The sequence below is a fragment of the Oryx dammah genome, unplaced genomic scaffold (assembly GCF_014754425.2).
Source record: "Oryx dammah isolate SB20612 unplaced genomic scaffold, SCBI_Odam_1.1 HiC_scaffold_18, whole genome shotgun sequence".
NCBI classification, from domain to species: Eukaryota; Metazoa; Chordata; class Mammalia; order Artiodactyla; family Bovidae; genus Oryx; species Oryx dammah.
Window position 1 is genome coordinate 65,582,124 of NW_024070202.1, and position 21,696 is coordinate 65,603,819.

The following is a 21,696-nucleotide window of genomic DNA, read 5'->3' on the forward strand; positions in this document are numbered from 1 at the left end:
GAATGGAGGAAGTGATTAATTGGTTTCTATAGGAATGAATTAGAAATTGGGGCTGAATCACTGGGCTGCCACCCCGCTTGACGAGCCACCATTCACACTGTGCCTCTCCTTTCAGCACTTCCCGTTCTACTCTGGGTTGTATCCAGTCCTCGTGCCACTGTCAGGATGGGAGAATTTAACTGCTGGACTGGCCTGGACTGAGATTCTGGAGGTAGAAGGTATGGCTAACGGGCCCAAACAGAAAGTCGGGGAGGCAAGATAGGGGCAGCATAGCTAGACCCTGCCTTCTCTAGTCCTGAGTGGGGAGCCAGACGTGGGGCCGGGCATCCCCAACACACTGCCTCTATCTCCCTGCACCACCTCCTCCAAGCAGACTCCTCTGCAGGCAGAAACAAGGTTGCTGGACTTTCAGGTGTGAAAAAAATTTGCCTCTGCCTCTGACATGGGCTAGACAACAGTGGAGTGAAGCACAGCTTGGAGACTCTAATTCTAGACGGACGCTGACCGAGGCCTTAGGCACGTGAGGGAGGAAGCTGAGGACCAGGTCTCAGGGGACTCATGCATGGCTACACAAGTGTCTCAGAGCCTCTAGCCCCTGTAGGAGTCCCTACACTCCTTCCTCAAACCAAGGCCCCAGCCCAGGACTAGGTGGCCCATGCGTGGTTCTCAGTACATCATCTGCCTGGAGCCCACTCCCTCCATCTGCCTCTACCCAGCCTAACTCAGCAACCCTCAGCTTGCCACCCTGCTTCCTGGGATACCCACAGAGTTGGGGCAGAAGGCCAGTCTGGCTCCAGGCCCCTCCCAGTGTCAATGTTCACTAAAAGCAGACACCAACCTTCTTTTGGGGTCCATGAGTCTCTGCCAAGGCAGAAATAGGCCTGGAGAGCCCACCAGACTCACATCCAAAGGAGAGATCCCTCGGAACCCTTTCCCCTCAGGCCCCTCCCCATGGAGAGCAGTCATCTGGCCTCCCTGTATGAGTGATCGTGGTGATAACATCAGCTCACACTTACGGCTGACCATCAAGCTGCACCCAGTCCTGCTAAGGGACTTCCACCAGCATCTTCCACTTAAATTCTCCCAGTCACCATTCCACATTCTCATCTGATAGACTAGGAAATGGGGGGACAGAGGGGTGACTGCCCTGCTCAAGGTCCCCAGCTGGGTTACGCGATGAAGCCCACATCCGAGAGCCTAGCCTTGCCCCACCACGATGACGCACCTCTGCAGGGCCTTGCCACGTGTGAGCGGTGCTTCTGTGTCCCTTTGTGCACGGGGGTCCCTGATTTCATCTCACCACCACAGAGCTCCGAAATGGGAACCTCCTCCCTGCAGGGTGCCCCCGGTCTTTGGTGCTTGTCTCCCAGGAATGCCTGGGGTCTGACTTGGGGGAACAGGCTGGACCGAGTGTAGCCTGAAGAGGCCCTGGGAGGAACTCACCTTGGTCTGGGTTGAAGATTCGGAAGAGTTCAGGGCAACTGACGAGGACCATCTCACCCACGTGGGCGGGCTTCCAACATGTGATGTTGTCCCACATCCCAGGGCACCCTGTGAGGATGAAAACCACGGTGAGAGGGCATCCATAGTCCTTCCCCCCCACACACTCACAGAGCACACACAGCACACACAGAGCATAGACACACACACAGAGTACATACACACACAGCACACACACACACACACACAGAGCATACACACAGAGCACACACACACAGAGAGAGCGTACACACATAGAGCACACACACACAGCACACACACACACAGAGCACACACACACAGAGTGCATACACACACAGCACACACACACACACACAGAGCATGCACACAGAGTGCATACACACACAGCACACACACACAGAGCATGCACACAGAGCACACACACAGCACACACACACACACACACACAGCATGCACACACAGCACACACACACAGCACACACACACACAGAGTGCGTATACACACAGAGCACACACACACAGAGCACACACAGAGCACACACACAGAGCACACACACACACACAGAGCATGCACACAGAGCACACACACAGCACACACACACACACAGAGCATGCACACAGAGCACACACACAGCACACACACACACACACAGAGCATGCACACAGAGCACACACACACAGCACACACACACACAGAGCACACACACAGAGCACACACACACAGAGCACACAGAGCACACACACAGAGCACACACACACACACAGAGCACACAGAGCACACACAGAGCACACACACAGAGTACATACACACACAGAGCACACACACAGAGTGCGTACACACACAGCACACACAGAGCACACACACAGCACACACACACACAGAGCATGCACACACAGAGCACATACACAGAGTGGGTACACACACAGCACACACAGAGCACACACACAGCACACACACACACAGCATGCACACACACAGCACACACAGAGCATACACACAGAGTGCGTACACACACAGCACACACGCACAGAGCATGCACACACACAGCACACACAGAGCACACACACAGAGTGTGTACACACATAGCACACACACACACAGAGCATGCACACACACAGCACACACAGAGCATGCACACAGAGTGCATACACACACAGCACACACACACACAGCACACAGCACACACAGCACACACACAGAGAGCACACACACACAGAGCACACACAGAGCACACACACAGAGTGCATACACACAGGACACACACACAGAGCACACACAGCACTCAGAGCACACACACAGAGTGCGTACACACACAGAGCACACACACACAGCACACACACACAGAGCACACACACAGAGTGCATACACACACAGCACACACACACACAGAGCACACACACACAGCACACACAGAGAGCACACACACAGAGAGCACACACACACACAGCACACACAGAGCACACACACACAGAGCACACACAGAGCACACACACAGAGTGCATACACACACAGCACACACACACACAGAGCACACACACACAGCACACACAGAGAGCACACACACACATAGCACACACACAGCACACACACACAGAGCACATACACAGAGTGCATACACACACAGCACACACACACAGAACATGCACACACACAGCACACACACACACACAGAGCACACACACACAGAGCACACACAGCACACAGAGCACACACAGCACAGAGCACACACACAAAGCACACACACAGAGCATACACACACACACAGAGCACACACACACACAGAGTATATACACACACAGCACACACACACACAGAGCATGCACACAGAGTGCATACACACACAGCACACACATGCAGAGCACACACACACACAGAGCACACACAGCACAGAGCATACACACACACAGAGCACACACACAGAATGCATACACACAACACACACACACACAGCACACACAGAGTGTGTACACACACAGCACATACACACAGAGCACACACAGCACAGAGCACACAGAGAGAGAGAGCATACACACACACACAGAGCACACACACACACAGAGTGCATACACACACACACAGAGCACATACACACACACAGAGCACACACACACACACAGAGTGCATACACACACAGCACACACACACACAGCATGCACACAGAGTGCGTACACACAGAGCACACACAGCACAGAGCACACACACACACGGAGCACACACACAGAATGCATACACACAACACACACGCACACAGAGCATACACACAGAGTGCGTACACACACATAGCACACACACACAGAGCACATACAGAGCACACACACACAGCACACACACACAGAGCACAGACACATACAGAGCACACACGCAGCACACACACACACGAGCTCTTCCACATCCCCAGGCTCCACATCACTGCGAGGTCCAGCTTCAGATCGACCTCCTGGTTGGAGGGAGAGGCAGGAACCGGCTGGCCTGAGGGTGCTCCACTGCCACCACTACCCCGTGCCCCGGCCACCCACGGACTTTCGGGACAGGCCTGGAGCGGACAGATGGAGTGAAAATGAAGGGGAACCAAAGGAGGAGCACAAACTGGTCAGATGAGGGTGGGGAGGAGGGCAGAGTCAGCCAGGCAGAGACCTACACAGCCAAACCCCAGGACTGTGAAAGGACTCAGAGCACAAAGGGACGGGAGGCAGGGACCACCGTGGTGGGGACGCATGCCCAGATCAGGTGAGCACCAAGGGATGGAGAGGAGTAAGGACAAACTGAGAGCTATTTAGGAATCATTAAGACAGTGACTCATGGCGTGTGAGCTGCCAGGAGGAAGAAGAGGTCAAGTGTGAAGACTAGATTTTCAGATTTGGGGCGCTCAGCATATCCTCCAACCCCTGTGCCCACTCTCCTCCCAGCCCCACCAGCCTCCTGCTGTTGTTCTCTGCACTCCTTGTCACTCCATCCTCACCTCTCCTTCATGCTTCACCCTCATCTGACTTCATCCCTCCTCTTCACTGAGAGGCCTCTTGACCTTACTGACCTCATCACCCTTACTTGACCTTACTGGCCCTCATCACGGGGCCCCACCTGACCGAATGCTCACATCTGCCCTGCCCTCGGCCCTTTGCTCCACTCATCTTAGACAATATCAACAGACTCAAAACTTTTCTTCCAAGGAGCAAGTAAAATTAAAAGACATTTGCTTCTTGCAAGAAAAGCTATGACAAACCTAGACAGCATATTAAAAAGCAGAGACTACTGACAAAGGTCTGTATAGTCAAAGCTATGTTTTTTCTAGTAGTAATATATGGATGTGAGAGACCATAAAGAAAGCTGAGTGCCAAAGAATTGATGCTTCTGAACTGTGGTGTTGGAGAAGATGCTTGCGAGTCCCTTGGACTGCAAGGAGATCCAACCAGTCCATCCTAAAAGAAATCAGTCCTGAATATTCATTGGAAGAACTGATGCTGAAGCTGAAGCTCCAATACTTTGACCACCTGATGCGAAGAACTGACTCATTAGAAAAGACCCTGATGCTGGGAAAGATTGAAGGCAGGAGAAGGGGACAACAAAGGATGAGATTGTTGGATGGCATCACCAGCTCAATGGATGTGAGTTTGAGCAAGCTCCGGGAGTTGGTGATGGACAGGGAAGCCTGGCATGCTGCAGTCCATGGGGTTGCAAAGAGTCAGATACACCTCAATCAGTGAACTGAACTGAACTGAACCAGGCTCAAGGGCTTCCTGACAGAATTATACACACAGTTACCAAGCCTGTCTCCTGTACAACCTGAGGGCTGCCTCTCACAGCCAGGTGCCTGCTGGATAGCCCCACCTTGAAAGACCCAAGACAATCTACACCCAGCCTGTCTAAGACTCAACTGAGCATCTCCTACAAAACTTGATTTCCTGTCTCAGCCCCAGTTGGAATCCTGGAATCATTCTCATTTTGTCACCTTCTTCGTGCTCCATAGACAACTGGTCACCAAGTCCTGCTGTCTGACAGTCAAATAGTTGTGGAATCCATGCACCTCCACCTGGTCAAGGGCAGACAACTTTTCCCTAGGACCTTGGTTACAGCTTCCCCATTGGTCTTCTCACTCATCCCCACACACTTGTGACTGCGAGCTCTTCCAAAGACAGATGTGACCAAGTCACACGGCCACCACTATCAGTAAGCACCAACCAGTGGTCCTATCACCTCAGCTCCTTAACATGATCCCTGGAGCCTTGTCCTTGCTTTACACTCCAGCACAAGGGGCATGGGCGAGGCCACGGGGTGAGAGGTCATCCAGGGAAAGGACACAACCTGAGAGGAGCAGGGAACTCCACGTGTTCCAGGTGGGCAGAGAAAGTGCATAGAGTAATAGAATCATGACAGAGGGGCAAAGGCAGAGACGGGAGGCAGTATGTGGCGTGTCTGATGGCAGAATGCGGACTTCCAGGAAAGGGACCTCACCTGGTTGACCAGGCTCTAAAGCAGGACTTTGGAGGGCTCCTCTGCCGGGTACAAGACAGCCTGTGCCTGTCCCACCCCCAGGGCTGTGGGAAGGATTAATGAGTTCATACACGGAAAGTTGTTGGAAGAAAGGCAGGCTCACTCAGTGCCTGGTCACCACTGTTATTACCACTAACCTCATTATTTCACTTAGGTTTCCCTGGGAATCATTCCCCTGAGACAGACCTAGGCAGAGAGACGAAATAGAGCCCAAGCAGGTGAAAAGGGCCAGTGGAGGGCCCCTGGGCAGTCACAGAGGAAGCCTGGCAGGCATTGGACAGGGCTGGGGGCCTGGGGTGGGCCTCCTGAGCTCACAGCCACTCTGTTGGGGCCCACAGTTTGGGGTCATGTTTAGATCAGAAAGCGTCCAAAGTTGTGATGTGTAAAAAACCCTATCTCTTAGAATTCAGACCTGGCTACTTTAGAATGGTTAGATAGCATCACTGACTCAATGGACAGGAGTTTGAGCAAACCCCAGGAGACAGTGGAGGACAGAGGAGCTTGTCGTGCTGCAGTCCATGGGGTCACAAAGAGTCGGACATGACTTAGCAACTGAACAACAACTTTAGAATTCACATGCAGTCACATTAATCCATAGTATCCTGCTTCCAGAATGACTGCATTTGGGAGCCAGAAGCATCACAGAAAGCTCTGAGGATGACAAACCAAGATGATGAGGATTCTGGGGGCCACATGAAGGGAGATGGGTCCCAGGCTTGTTACTGATGACTCTTGTCCACCCATTACAGCAGGACTCCCCCCTACACATGGCTAGTCATGATAACATATCCTTGAAAGAGACCTACCAGTACATCTTTGGCCAATGTGGCCCGTGCTGACCACAGAATGGCCGTGGAGTGTGGCTGTGTCTGGCCCACGCCCTGGAGGCCTGGCCAACAGATGTTCCTTAATGTGGAACATTAGGCCCTGGCACAGCCAGCTGCTTCTGCCAGCTGACATTCCCGAGGCCCAGAACTTGTTAGATGAGTGAGGGAACATAGTCACAAGGGCCGAGGGGCTCAGGTGTAGGTGGCACAATGGAGGAGGGTTCCCAGGTTGAAGGTTAGAGACACAGAGGCAGTAAAGGATCCATCCTCCCAACAACTGTTTACTGAGCAGCTAGCATGTGCCAGGGTCCATCAGGCCCAGGGCTACAGTGATGGAGAAAACAAATTTGAGAAGTTCACATTTGAGGGCAGCAGGAGGGAAAGGACAGGGTGCCCCTTCCACATCGGCAGGGCGTCAGTGACTCGAGTTTTGCCAAGGGCTCACAGCATGATTCTGGCAAGTCTCCACATCCTCCAGCCTGACTCAGTTTCCCATTGAGCACATCAAGGGCTGGGTGACTCTGAGTGGTCTCCCAGCTCCTTGAGTGATCAGAGCTCAGATCTGGAAGAGAGTCACTCAGGACCTGCTGGGATCTGGAAGGATGGCCAGTAGGCTAGGGCTACTTTCCCTGGCCCCACTGCCCAGACAGACATCCTCAACAGGGCATCTGCCAAGGTCCCCTCACCTGCCCCACGGCCCACCACACTCTACAAGCCCTCCTGGTTCCTGGCCTGCCTCCCCTCCACAGACTAAAGATCCTAGTGGGATAATTCTTGTAGCACCAGAGCAGGTAGGAAGCCTAAAAGTAGAACCCAAACCTTAGGGCCCAAGTCTAGTGTCTGGGTTTAGGAGACTATGATATTGTGATAAAATAAATTTGATATCGTGATATAATAAATCATAATGACTCTGATATTGTGAGACTATGATATTGTGGTATAATAAGAATTACACATTTGGTCTTCACCCCAGATCCCTGACTGTTTGGTGCTATTTAGTCACTAAGTTGTGTCCAACTCTTTGCGACACCATGGCCTATAGCACACCATGCTCCTTGGTCCTTCACGATCTCCCGGAGTTTGCTCAAACTCATGTCCATTGAGTCAGTGCTACTATCTAATCATCTCATCCCCGGCTGGTCCTTTCTCTTTTCGCCTTTAATCTTTCCCAGCATCAGAGTCTTTTCCAATGAGTCAGTTATTTGCATCAGGTGGTAAAGTATTGGAGTTTCAGCTTTAGCATTAGTCCTTCCAATGAATAGTCAGGGTTGATTTCCTTTAGGATTGACTGGTTTGATCTTGCCATCCAAAGGACTCTCAAGAGCCTTCTCCAGAACCGCAGTTCGAAAGCATCAATTCTCTGGCACTAGGGCACAGAGCTCCTAAAACCCTGGGAACAACCTGAGTGACGGTGTCAGAGGAGCAGCTTTCTTTATTCATAAGCCCCTTTCAGCCATACCTGAGTGTATGTTCATGACATGGCTCTTGGAGGATAGGGACTGGTCCACAGGGCAACCAACTGTGGGATTAAGGAACTGGAACTTTCAGCCCCACCTCTCACCCTGGGGCTGGAAATCGAGTTAATCATCAAAGGCCAATGATTTAACCTATCGTGCCTACATAATGGAACATCCATAAACCCCTAAACAATGGGATCTGGAGAGTTTCTGGGTTGGTGAACATATCCACATGCCAGAGAGTGGCACATTCCACAAAGACACACTTGGGATTGGACTTGGGAAGCTCCCACATTTGGGATTCTATTGGACCTCATCCTATGGACCTCTTCATCTGGCTGTTCATTTATAAAATCCTTTATAGTAAACTGGTAAATGTGTTCTGTAAGTCATTATAGCAAATTATTGAGTGTGAGAAGGAGGCCATGGGAACCCCTGATCAGTAGCCAAGTCAGACTGAAGTGTGGGTTACCTGAGGACCCACGATGTGCAACTGGCATCTGAAATGGGGGAGCAGTCTCCTGAAACTGACCCTTCACCTGTAGGGTCTGTGCTAACTCTAGGTCGTTAGGGTCAGATTTGAATTAAATTGTAGGGACATCCAGTGGGTATCCATAGAAAACTGGAAAATGCACACATTTGGTGTTGGAAATGCTGTGAATAGATAAACAGTTTTGCTTTATGGGACAATGTCCTTGATCCCATAGGGAGCTCTCAGCCCTCCACCCACCCCTCTGGCTGGCATCACCAGGGTCAAAGGAGACCCAAGTCTCCTCAGGGCTTCCCAGGATGCCTCGTGCACATTTTTCCTACAGTTATCACCTCTCAGCTGGACCCGGATGAGAAGGGAGGTGGGGTCTGTCTTCTCTCCCATTCTCGACAGGTTGGCTCTGGCCTCAGGAGCCTCGGAGCCGAGTGCTCCCAAGAACACTTTCCAGGGAGATGAGGACTGGTCTAGGCTCCTGAGAGCACCTTGGGTTTGTTTTTGTTTTTTTTTTTTTAACTACGGACGACGACTCATCTTCTTTCCATACCCACGCAATACGTCCAGCTTCTCTCTCCCCATCTGTTCCAGACTCCAGCCCCAACAAAGCTTAGTGCTGTTGGGGCTGGAAGATTTCAAGATGCCTTTTCTCTTCCTCCCTCTCCTCCTTTTGCCTTTTTTTCATCTTCTCATTTTCTCCTTCCCTCCCTCTTCTTCACTCATATTCAAGAAATATTAAGTGTCTGTTAAGAGTCAGATACTGAAGAGCAAAAGTGGGATGAATAAGCACCACTGGTCTTGGCTCATCCAGGGCTTACAGTCTGTGATCACGGGAATAAATTTGGATTTAATGCCAAATGCTGAAGAAGACCTTGGATGGTGTATTACTTTCCCATTGTTGCTGTAACACAGAAAACTAAGTGGCTTACAATGACCTGATTTCTTATCTCACGGTTCTGGACGTCAGAAGTCAGAAAGGGGCCAAAGTCAAGGTGTGAACATTTCTTCTGGAGGCTCTAGTGAGGAATCTGTTTTCTTATCTTTTCCAGATTCAGGCACCCACCCACATCCCTTGCCCTGTGGCCCCTTCCTCCATCTTCCAAGCCAGTAGCATAGCATCTGCAAATCTCTCTCCTTTGAACCTCCTGCTGCCTCCTGTCACTTATAAAGATGCTTGTGAATATACTGAATAATACAGGCTACTCACTCATCTTAACATAACTGTACCTGCCAAGTCCCTTCTGTCTTTTAAGGCAACACAGTCCACTGACTTTGGGGGATGAGGATGTAGGCATCCTTGGTGGGGACATTATTGTGCCTCCCCTAGAGGGATTTTAAGACAAGGAGGCAAGTGGCCTGATTCGGCTGTGTGGGAAGGTATACATTTCAAGAGCAGGAAAGCAAACAGGGAGACACGCCTATCAGGATGTGGCAGCAGTTGGGAGGAGGGTGGTGGGGCTCGATGAAGAGCCTGGCAGCCAAGATAGAATGGAGTGCTGTGTAGGAGGGTCTGCAGGCAGGACTTGGTGACAGACTGGCTGGACACAACCAGTGAGTGTGCCAGGGACCATTCATGCTCATCCATCTCAAGTGACTGAGTGCTCACTCATGGTGAGCGGGCGGGGGATGACAAATGGGTCTCAAACACCCCTTGCGGACTCCGCAGCCTTTCTGTCTCTCCCCTCTCTGCAGCAGCCCTGGAGGCCACATGTCCAGGGTGGCAGTGTTCCGAGATGGATCTCTGAAGGACTAAGTAGAGTCAAACTTACCTCCCCACTCTTCCCACCGCCCTGGCCTGTGATGTTCAAGCAATAAACGTTACAGTACTAAGTCTCTGAGATGTTAAGGCTCATCTGCTACTGCACCATGGTCTAGGCTACCCTGACTTACACAGCGAAGGGGAGAGAGACACCGAGGTTGGCACCTGGGTTTGAGTGTCTGGATGGCTAGATGACTGAGCCACCGGCCACAGTGGGGAAGGCTGGATGAGAAGCAGGTGGTGGAGGGAATCAGCAAGCTGGAACTCAAGAGTGTCATCTGGGGTGTGTTTAGCTTGAGATGATGCAAAGAGCCAAGCAGAACTAGATTTCAAATAGGCAGTTAGATAAAATTCTAGTGTTCAGAAGGGAAGTTGCCACTGGAGGAAGAGAACAAGAAGCAGTCAGCACAAGGAAGTTATGTAGGGCCATGGGCCCAGATAATATGTCCAGTGAGAGGGTGTAGATTTGAGAGGAAAAAAAAAGAGAGAGAAGAGACTAGGGCCTGGCCCCAGCGAAAGGAAGGTCACCACTCAGAAGAGAAGTTGGCAAAGAAGACTTGGAAGGCTGGCCAGAAACACAAGGACAACCGGAAGATACTGATGACACGGCTGCAGCAAACTCTGCTTCAAGGAGGAGCTGGCAAAGTGCACCAGTCATGGTTTCAGGGTCAAGAGCATCCCCATCCTCTTTCCCCATGCAGAGGAAGTCTGAACAGTGTTCTTCCCTGGGAGAACTCTCCACTCTGACACCCCAAGCCTCCCAATTCTCCATGAAACCTGCCTACGCCTTCCTGGCTCAGTCTATCCCACGACAAGCCTCGATGAGGACTCAGTGAGAGGAATTCAGGCCCAGGGGGATTTCTGCTGGGGTGGGAGGTGATGGTGGGCACACTCTCTGGGGCTGCTCCCGCTGAGACGCCGAGACGCACAGCAGCCAAGGAGATACAGTGCCTTGTGACAGCAGGAGGGGAAAGACCACTTGGGCAGGTTGAATGGAGAGAGAATGCAAGAGCCATTAGCCCCGACTGGAACAAAATAGGGAGCTAATCTCGGGTTGTCATGGCGATGATTCCGTCCAGTTCCACACAGCGTTCAACACTCATGAAACCAGAGGGACTCACACAAAGACACCGTCCCCTCTTTTGAGAAGCTGCCCGAGGGTGCCTGGGTATTGTTAGAACAAGTCCCTCATCTCGGCATACAATTCAAGGGTGAAAAATGATTCAACATACTGAAATTTACTTTACAGCCAATGTTGCTGAACCATAAAATGTGGACCAGCTGTGAATTCGGTGTTAGGGGAGTGGAGAGAGGACTAAAGACGCAGCCCTTCTCTGTGGGAGTCAGTGGTCCTCAAAGTGTGGACCCCCAAGCAGGAGTGCCACTGGGAGCTTGCCAGAGGTGCGGACTCTCAGGCCCCATCAGATCCACTGGGTCAGAAACTGGGGCTGGGCCCAGCAATCTGGGTTTTAACAAGCCTTCCAGCAAGTTCTGATACAGGCTTACATCTGAGAACTACGGGACCAAAGGAAAACAGGTTTGGACAGAAACTGAACCCTTTGTCAGATCTGGGAAGTGAGTTCCTCAGAGGGAGGGTCCCTGCAGACCCCCATGCTGGGGGTCTGTTCATTCTCAGAGCTGCTGGGAGGCGCAGACAGGAAGCTGATCTTGCTCCAAGGATGGTGAGCCTGGGCCCAGCCTTGCAGAGGTTCCCCCCCTTCAGGCCACTCTCCTGGTGAGAGGGGAGGTGGGGGCTGGGATATGCACTCTGCACCCTGGACAGGCCTCAGCGGCTGGGTTGGAATAGCAATGAGCAGGCTGCTTGTGTCTCCTCCAAGCCGCTTTCCTCGTGCCAAAGCCACTGCTGGCCTCCCTCTTCCATCTCCTCCAGAGTATGGGGCGGGGGACCCCCAAGGAGGACCACACCTGACCAGCCCACTTAAATCCAGGGAAGGCCTCCAGACTGATGCAAGCCTGCAGCCCCACAAAGAAGAGGTGCTGGCAGGACTCACCAGGGCTGGCAGGGCTGCCTGGGCTGAACAGAGAGAACAAAGCGGCCAGCCCAGAGGGCGGTGCCTGTGCCCTGCGTGGGCCTGGGGACGCTTCAGAGAGGCGACTCCGGTTCCCACGCACAGGAGTCCTTTCTCCTTGTCTCTCGTCTCCTTGCTTCCTAGCGCTCCCCAGCTGGGACGGCAGACCTGGGGCCTGTCCCAGAGCTGGCTCCGGCCCTCGGTGTGACTTGGCCAGTGTCGGCCACCTCTGGCCTCGGCCTCTCCGTGCGTCACAACGACGAAGCCGGACTTGGTGTTGTCTTAAGATCTAGTTCGCATGCAGGGCTTTGGAATGAGGGACAAAACCACTAAATACATCGGTCCCAATAAACATCCTTAAAACCTGCCAAGGATGGTGTGGACAAAACCACCCAGTCAGAAACTTGCTTTCACTCTCCATGGTCTTCCCTGCATTTTCTACTCGCTTAAGCACCCTGACGAGACCCAGTGCCCCTCCCCAGCCTATCACTGTCCCTCAGCTTCCACTCTGAAGGCCACTATATACGTTACCGTCCCATATTCTCTTTGGGCGTGGGGGGTGGGTATCCCAGGATCAGTGAGGAGTAAGGATTTAAGCAGACGCAGGTGCCCTCCTGGGAGGCCCCCTCCTACAGCTACACAGCTACAACATGCCACAGACGCATCTCGTCTCTAATAGACCAGTGTCTTCATTCCAATGCACTCACTTTAGTGGATATAAAAAATCATGGGGACATACAAGTAATATGCTATGCTGTGCTTAGTCGCTCAGTCATGTCCAACTCTTTGAGACTCCATGGACTGCAGCCCGCCAGGCTCCTTTGTCCATGGCGATTCTCCAGGCAAGAATGCTGGAGTGGGTTGCCTTGCCCTCCTCCAGGGGATCTTCCCAACCTGCAGGTAGATTCTGTACCATCTGAGCCACCACGGAAGCCCAAGAATGCTGGAGAGGTATCCAATCCCTTCTCCAGGGGATCTTTATGAACCAGGAATTGAACCAGGGTCTCCTGCATTGCAGGTGGATTCTTTACCAGCTGAGCTACCAAGGAAGCCCACAAGTAGTAAATATATAAATATTAGTACACACTCCTGCTCGATTGCTTAGTCATGTCCAACTTTGTGACCCTTTGAATGGTAGCCCACCAGGCTGCTCCATCCATGGGATTCTCCAGGCAAGAATACTGGAGTGGGTTGCCATTTCCTCCTTCAGGGGATCTTTCTGATCCAGGATTGAACCCACATCTCCTGCACTGCAGGCAGATTCTTTACTGCTGAGCCATCAGCATAAAAATATACATAAAAGTGTTGCCGTGAATTCACACTCACAGTCATTGTAACAGGCTGACAGATTTCCTTGTTCAGGTGTGTTTCAGTGACACTGGCTGACCCTTGACCAATGTTCCATGCATAGCATGTGCGCTTGGGACAGAAGGGGCGGGGAGGTGCCGAGAAGGGCTGTAGCAGGAGAGCTGGTCTCTCTCCATTCACCCCAGGCACAGATATCAATACCAGAATCCACAACTGCTGACTCTTGCTTACTGTCAGATTGGACTCTTGGCTCCCAGACGGGTTTGCCTGGACCCTGAGCACTGCTCTCTGGCCTGAGTTGACATGAGCACCCTGGAGGATGGTCTTCTCTGACCACACCAGTGGTTCCAAAACTTGGATACATTCTAGAATCATTGAGAGGCTTTTAACACACACTCTCAACAAGTCACCGTGCTCAAATGCTCCTCTCATTGCTTTGGGGAGGGCCTGACCATCAGCATCTTTAAATGCCCCCAGAAGCTCTACAAGGCACGATGGGAAGAATGGCTACCCATGGTTCATAAGCGTGTTAAACCTGAAGCCAAGGATGCCCCGAGGACCCAGCCTGAGTCCTGAGTCAAGCCCAAGCCCAGGCAGCTGACAGGATGGCAGATATCTCCCATGACATCTGCACTGGAGTGCCCAGAGGCCCCCTGCTCTGAAGGACCCTCAAGATGGGGCTCCTCCAACCTCAGCCAGCAGGAAGGACCCCTGAAGTGAGCTGAGCTGGACACTCACACTTCCCCTCTACCTGCCCCTCTCTTTCCACAAGGCTGAAGCTGGGGCCTGGGAGACCTAGCCAAGCAGGTCACTAGAAGCTGAGGCCTCTAGCCAGCCCAGCCCTTGGAAACACAAACACCCTCTGGCCTTTAGTAGCCAAGAAAATTGCAGGCCTTCGGGTTGGGGTAGGGGTGCGGGGGCCGGGGGTGGGGGCTGTCTCTTCCCTCCTTTCTGAACTGAAATGCAGTCTAGTGATCAGAGAGCACGAACTCTGGAAGGATCAAAACCATGTCCTGGCTCCACCCTTCCAGGCTATGTAACTTACTAGGTAACAGGTAGTGACCTACCCTCTTGTGAGTCTGTACAGCCTCGTCCAGAAAATGGGAGGAAAATGCTACCAACTCGTAGGTTGGTGAGGTTTAAATGAGCTATGCTATGCAATTGTGAATGTGTAATAATCTAGAATCTGGCCCCTGGTATCTGAGTGCCAGCTGTCACAATTCCCTCTGACCATACTCACTGCCCCCTTCCTACTTTTACTGGGGTCAGTCCCCACCTGGAACTTCCCTGGCTTCCCCATCTGCCCTCCAAAGCCCAAATCTGGTCCCTAACCCCTCTCTGCTCTTCCAGAAAGCCTTTCCAGATGGTCTGAACTTCACTGACCTATTCCCTAGAGATGTCTCCACACTCCCCAGGAGAACTCTACAGGTAGGGCTATCAGTGTGTGAACCTCTCTCTCGGCAGGCCCCCATCCTTCCCCAAACTTGCCTGCACTCCACCAGGCAGGACCCAAGATGCCAGCTTGTCATGGGAGTTGAATGAGAGAGAGGGCAAGGGGATGAGTGAGTGAGTGAATGAATGAGCCGGTGGGTGGGTTAGTGGAATTCTTCCATAGGCTTGAGATTCCTTGTTCAAGTTTAGGTATGAGGGTGACCTGACTCACAGGGTCCCCGAGGCAGGGTTAGAGGAGGGAGGTCCAGGTGGTATCCTGGGGAAAAGCTGCAGAGATAGTAGCTTGGGGGAAGAAGCCCCCAGTGCCATCCCCTCCTACCTCCAGCTCCAGTGGCAGTGGACACACAACACACAGATACATGCTCCCTGGCCCTCAGCCATACCTCCCTCTAGCTCACCCCCACCGACTTCAATTCAGGGTTCCAGATATAGGGACCCACTCACTCCCCTTCCTTATCCGCTTCTTGCTGCTGTGGTTCCCTCAGCCTAGAACGTTCTCCCCAATCATCCATCCCTCAGCTCTCACCTACCGTCAAGAGCTACGCCTCCCCAGGGCCTAACTCAAGGATTCTCAGCCTAGCTTCTCAGCAGAATTGCCTGGGGAGCCTTTAAAAATCATGGCGACTATGACAGACTGAGGTTCTGGTTGAATTGGTTTGGATTGGGTCTTGGCTACATTTTCCTAAAAGCTGCCATGTCTGAGGCACACAGAGCCAGGTGTGAGGACCAAGGATCTGGTTTAAATGCCACCTTCTCCATGAACCCTTCCCCATAGAGAATTCCTTTCATCAATCCTCTCCTGAGAACACCTGGAGGGAGAGCCCCTCCCAGCAGTTCTGGCCTGCCCCTCTTCGGTGGTACCCATCATTACACCTGCCTTGCCCACATTCACACTTCTGCCAGGATACCCTTGCAGGCGGGGCCTCTTGTCCTCCTGCCCAGGGATCCATGGGTGCGATTCACTTGCACACTTGTGGGCCCAGTCCCCATCCCACCTCCCATCTCTACCTGTCCCTACCTGATGCTTCCTACCGCTCAGTCCCAAGTATATCTGAGACCTGTGATTCAGGAACAATGGCCTCGTGCTGGGAGGCAGGGTGTTTGGGTTCCAGGCCCACCTGAGTCTGACACTCCCTCTTCCCATGGTTCCAAAGAATCACTGCCCTCAGCGCTCCACGTTCCCGTCCTCTAGACAAGAGGCCTGGATCGGCTATTCATTGAGTCTCTTGCAACCGTGTGCCCATCTGGGGCCCCGCCTTGGTTTCCCTGGCTGGTGGGGCCTCAGATCCACTTTTGGCCTCAGGGAGGAGCCTGGTAGGCTGCAGTCCATGGGGTTGCGAAGAGTCAGACACGACTGAATGACTTGACTTTTACTTTTCACTTTCATGCATTGGAGAAGGAAATGGCAACCTACTCCAGTGTTCTTGCCTGGAGAATCCCAGGGGCGGGGGAGCCTGGTGGGCTGCCGTCTATGGGGTCGCACAGAGTCGGACATGACTGAAGTGACTTAGCAGCAGCAGCAGCAGCAGCAGGGCTGAACAAGAGCATGGCTGGAGGGAAAGGCCAGCATAGCTGGGAGGGACTCCATTACTAGTTAATGTTAGCTGAGCTGATTGGCTAGGGAGTTCAGCCCAGAGGGATCATTACAATTAACTGATCTGCAGGCTAACCAAGTATTTAAATAAATGGTACTCAGAAGAGCTCCCTGCGAATGGGGAGGACCAAAGAGAAAAGCAGATCCCTCTGGAGGGGGCAGAGAGTCCCACCTTCCAGTGGCTGAGGCATGGGAAAGTCTAAGGAGTTCTCTAGTGATGCCCCCTACCCTCAAGTCCCCAGCTTCCCATGCAGACCCTCCTCCTGGCTCTGCTGGGGTCAGGGTACCTTTGCTCTATGGGCCTCAGTGTCCCATAGGAGGAAAGGGTACACCAGGACCACTGGTTGGCAGCCAGGGGCCAGGCCACTCCCTTGGGACATCTGGTAATGTGAGGTTTGGGGGGCTGTCACTGAGATTAGGGGGTGGCACAGGCATCTAGCGGGAGAGCTAGGGCACTAAATGTCCTGCAATGTGTGGCACCATCCAGCCTAAGGGAGCAGCCTCCTGGCCCCCATGCTCATAGCAGCCCAGGAGAACAGCAGCACAGACACACACAGGGCTGGGTTCCCCACTGCCACCCTGTTCTCTGCCCTCTGGTGGGGTGAGCAGAGGAGGCGGGCATGATCCCACACCTCATGCTCTGAGCTGACCAGGTGCTCTCTAGCTTGGCCACCAGCAACAGCTGTGTCCCTTCTGCCACGAGACCCAGGCTGCCTGCTAATGAGCTCTCTGACAGCCGCTGGCTGCCCAGCCCAGACATCAGCTCATTCTCGGCCCCCATGGGAGTGAAGGCGGCCATATGCCGCCTGGAATAGCCCCTTTCAGGACGAGGCATCATCTAGGCAGGCCATCCCCAAGGAGGGCAACCCCAGCATCACTGCCCAGAGCAGATCCAGGGCTCCATCGCCCCAAAGGGCTTTCTGAAGGACCCAGGGACCTGTACCCCCCACCATTTTCTGTAGGTGGCCAGAGGTGGGCACATCAGTTCTAAGGCTGACCTTAGATGTGCCGGAGGCGGTGACCCTCCCCACCACCATCCTCACCTGGGGAGGAGTCATTCAAGCCCATCAGGTCATTCACCCTCTGGATCTTCTCCAGGCACATGGCTTGCTCCTTCTTGAAGATGCAGTCCGAGTGCATGGCAGTGGCCTGCAGGGGACACAGGGGATAGATGGTAGGGAGGAGCAGGGAGGTTCACTGACAAGCCCGGCTACTTAAGCCTCAGGGGCAGTGGGAGTGGGGAGCAAAAGAAGCAGGAAGAGGACAGTGACTGAGAGATTTCAGTAGCAGCGGTGCCTCCGCTTTGTCACAAATGCCATGAGGACTCTTCCACTTTACCAGCTCAATGTGGGACCCGGGCAGATCCCACTCCCCTCCCTGGCTCTGTTTCCACGTTTTATCATAACGTTAGCAAATACATAGATAGCACCATGCTAAAGTGCGTGCATTACTCTGTCCTATCCATGCATACATATTTATCAACAGTACTACAAACTAGGCACTATTTTTGCCATTTCCCATTTAACAGATGTGAGACCTAAGCACAGAGAAGTTAAGAAACTTGCTCAGTCACACAGCTTAGTAGACTGAACAGCCAGAATTCAAATTCATGCAGTCCAGCTCCAGAGACCCCGAGGCTATGACTGCATTTTAGGGGAGCAAGCAGCAGGTGAGAGAGAGAGGAGAGTTGGTTGAGAGGGTTCATCCTCTCTCTCCTCTGGGGGCCCAGGAGCTGTAGGCGGAGGACAGTGATAGCACTGCACAGCGCTTACTAACCACACTCATTTACTCCTGCCCCATTTTACAAAAGAGGAAAATTGAGGCTCAAAGAAGTTAAAAACAACTCCTGCTCAAGATCATACTGCCTGCTGGTTAGTGGCAGATACTGGATTTAAGTGTAGGATCAAATAACTTCAAAGCCCATGAATGCTGTCATGACAGCTGCATACTTAGGCTGTCACTTCTGCTTAAAACTCCAGGGCAGGGATGGTTTCACAAGGGGATGTTGGTAAGTGTGGAGGCAGGTGCCAGGCATCGCAGGCTGCCAAGAGCAGGGCTCAGGGATCCAGTCTAGCTCTGACTGTTCATAGTCGTGTAGGGAAAGAGCTGAGCATGTCTGTAGTCACACAGTAAGGCAAGCCAGAGGCAGGACTGGCATCCAGGGCTCTGAAGAGAGCTACATCTATGCTGGTCAGAATTCCCAGATAGAGGAGCAGGGGGGAAACTGAGCCTGGGAACCACCCACCCTATCCCTCTTGGTCAGGGAGAGGCTTCTGTGCTCTAGCCTGCCCGAGACTAGTAGGCTGGGAACCAGGATCAAAATTGCCTTATGCAGTCCTAATGAGGGCCCCTGAATACAGTTGAGCAGGTTGTACACTGCACAACTCTAAAGGCTGCCACATATGTGTGTGTGTTAGTCACTCAGTCATGTCTGACTCTTTGTGACCCCATGGACTATTAGCCTGCTAGGCTTCTCTGTCCATGGAATTCTCCAGGCAAGAATACTGGAGTGGGTAGCCATTCTCTTCTCCAGAGAATCTTCCTGAACCTGGGTCTTCTGCATTGCAGGCAGATTCTCTACCACCTGAGTCACCAGGGAAGCCCACATATATTACTCTCATAATCAATTTGTAAATTATGTAACAATTTCTTGTCAAACCGGAACAAGGTCTTCAGGAAGAAGCACCCTTTTCAATGTGCATAATGGTACAGGATGGTCCAGTGCGGGTACAGGCAGAGATACCAGCCATGTGCATTGAGCTTGGCTGAGAGCACACAAAAGACACAGGTTATCTGGGGTGGGAGCTCGAGTGAGCCTGGGGCTCTGGCTGGTTGGCGGTGGGGGGAGGGGGGCCGGGCGCGGGGGGTGGTGCAGGTCCTGGGTCCTTACCATAGGCAGTAGGAGAAGAGCAGCCAGGCAGGCCTGCGCGATGCTGGCCATGACGCTTCCCAGCCTGGCAGGCGGCTCAGGCCAGTGCCGCCCGCCTCTCATTCACAGCCGCCACTGCTCAACCCCAGGTGTCTACAGGCTAGAAAGAAAGGAAAAGCATGAGTCCCGCAGGTTCAGTGGCACAGGAGGGGCAGGGACAGTCCCTCTCCCCTACGCACAGCAAAGCCTCCAAGGGTACCCCCGTCCATGCCTTTGTATGTGCAGTTCTTTATTCTTCTAACACACAAGCATCTGCCAAGCACTTGCTCAGTACCAGGCGCTGAGGCCACAGCAGGGAACCCGCTGGCCCTGGTGCCCATCGGACTACGAGAATGGTCTGGGTGGCTTTCTCCTCCGCATCAGATGACTGTGTCTCTGGATCTCCCTCCACAGTGGCAAAGTCTTAGCGGGTACATACATGCCCACCCGGAGAGGACATTTCCGGGTCCCTCCTGCTCTCGGGTGCAGGCATGTGATGAATTTCCCACCTATGGAATGTGGGTGACATGACACGGGCCACCCCAATACTACCTATCCCTAAGGCAGCTCGTGCTTGCCCCTGCTGCTCCTGCCCTCCCCAGGCCCAGTCTGGATGGAGCAGTCAGGATAACCTGAGGGATGGGGAACAACTCACCAGGGGCAGCCAGCATGACGGAGTGGGCCCCGGGGTGCTGAACCTCCCTGCCAGCCTGAAGGCCCACCTAGCTGCCGGCTGCTATGTGACAAGGAGCTGCTCTTCTCTCCAACTCACTAGCTCATACAGGGCCGCTTTGTTCCAGCAGCCGAGCCTGGTCCCCAACAAACATAGCATCCTTTCACCCTGCCCCAGCCCACTCGGCCTCCAGGATAAAACCATCACCAGTGCAACAGACAAAACGTGATGCTACGGAGGATGTGCTCAAACCTCAAGGATCTCCCCCTCAGAGCTCCGAGGGACCAGACAGGGCAAAGAGAATCGAGTGAGGCGGTTAAGGGAGCCCCAGCACCTGCCCAGAGGAAGAGTTTAGTCTGCTTCTAAAATCAATCAGTAATTGATATGCCTCACACGCCAGCAGTTTGGCATCTGGGTATCTATCCCAGGGAGATATCTGCACTTGTACAGAAAGAAGGATATGCAAGAATGTTCACTGCAGCATCATTTAAAATAGCACCAACAGCAAAAAAAAAAAAAAAAAAATGGGGCAGCCAACCACCCATCAGGCAGGCACTGTTAATAGACCCCTGCATAGCCATACAATGAAGTACTAAACAGTAATTAAAAGTTATTATTACTAAAAATATTGACTAGGCCCATATTAGGGCCACCACTAACCCATAGGTGCCGGGGTTGCAACCATGGGGAGACCCAAGGGGCTGCATCCCAACCATGAGTCCTTGCACACCCCCACTAATGGGCAGAGCAGCCATCACTCCAGGGCCCTCTGTGCCCCAGGAATTTCTGCCTTCTCATACCTCCCTCCTCTCCTCACCTCTTCAAGCTCAATCTGGTGACAAATAAGCACCCAAAAAGAAGAAAGAAAACCAGTTTCAGGAAGGTTCAAGGAAAGGGGGACCTTCTCTACCTACCTGCTGTTCTACCTTTTGGGGGTCACTTCGAAATACGGAGTGGGGCCTGGGTATCCCCAAGAGATGCTCTGAGAAGGCCAGGGGGGCTTCAGGGATGCTGGCCCAGTCTCCCCCGTGCAGGTCAAGAAGGACTGGACAGGTTGGGAAAACATTGGCGCCAGTACCCCTGGGCACCCCAGGCACAGGCTTTAGCTTCTGTACCCCCTCCCAGAATCCTCCATACCCCTGGGGCCACAGGCCGCCTCTGGCACAACTTGGCACTGGTGGTCCCCAGGGGAATCCATCATCTCCACTAACCCTAGGAAGGCCAAGTCCCTGTCTTCAGAGAGCTGGTGGTCCC

General features: G+C 52.9%; 1 protein-coding gene across 2 annotated transcripts in view; it reads right to left on the reverse strand.

Annotated features, from left to right (window-relative positions):
• The window catches only part of ADCYAP1R1 (ADCYAP receptor type I), a 50,918-nt gene extending 31,018 nt beyond the window's left edge, over positions 1 to 19,900 (reverse strand). Inside the window, exons 1-3 of one of the 2 annotated variants that reach the window (XM_040259686.1) lie at positions 19,752 to 19,900; positions 17,905 to 18,010; positions 1,444 to 1,551 (exon numbers count right to left, since the gene is read on the reverse strand). In XM_040259686.1, the coding sequence (XP_040115620.1) occupies positions 1,444 to 1,551; positions 17,905 to 18,010; positions 19,752 to 19,853 (316 nt within the window). In that variant the 5' untranslated portion in view covers positions 19,854 to 19,900. The remainder of the gene's footprint in view (positions 1 to 1,443; positions 1,552 to 17,904; positions 18,011 to 19,751) is intronic. The other variant, XM_040259687.1, reaches the window with a different exon arrangement.
• Between the last annotated feature and the right edge of the window lie 1,796 nt (positions 19,901 to 21,696).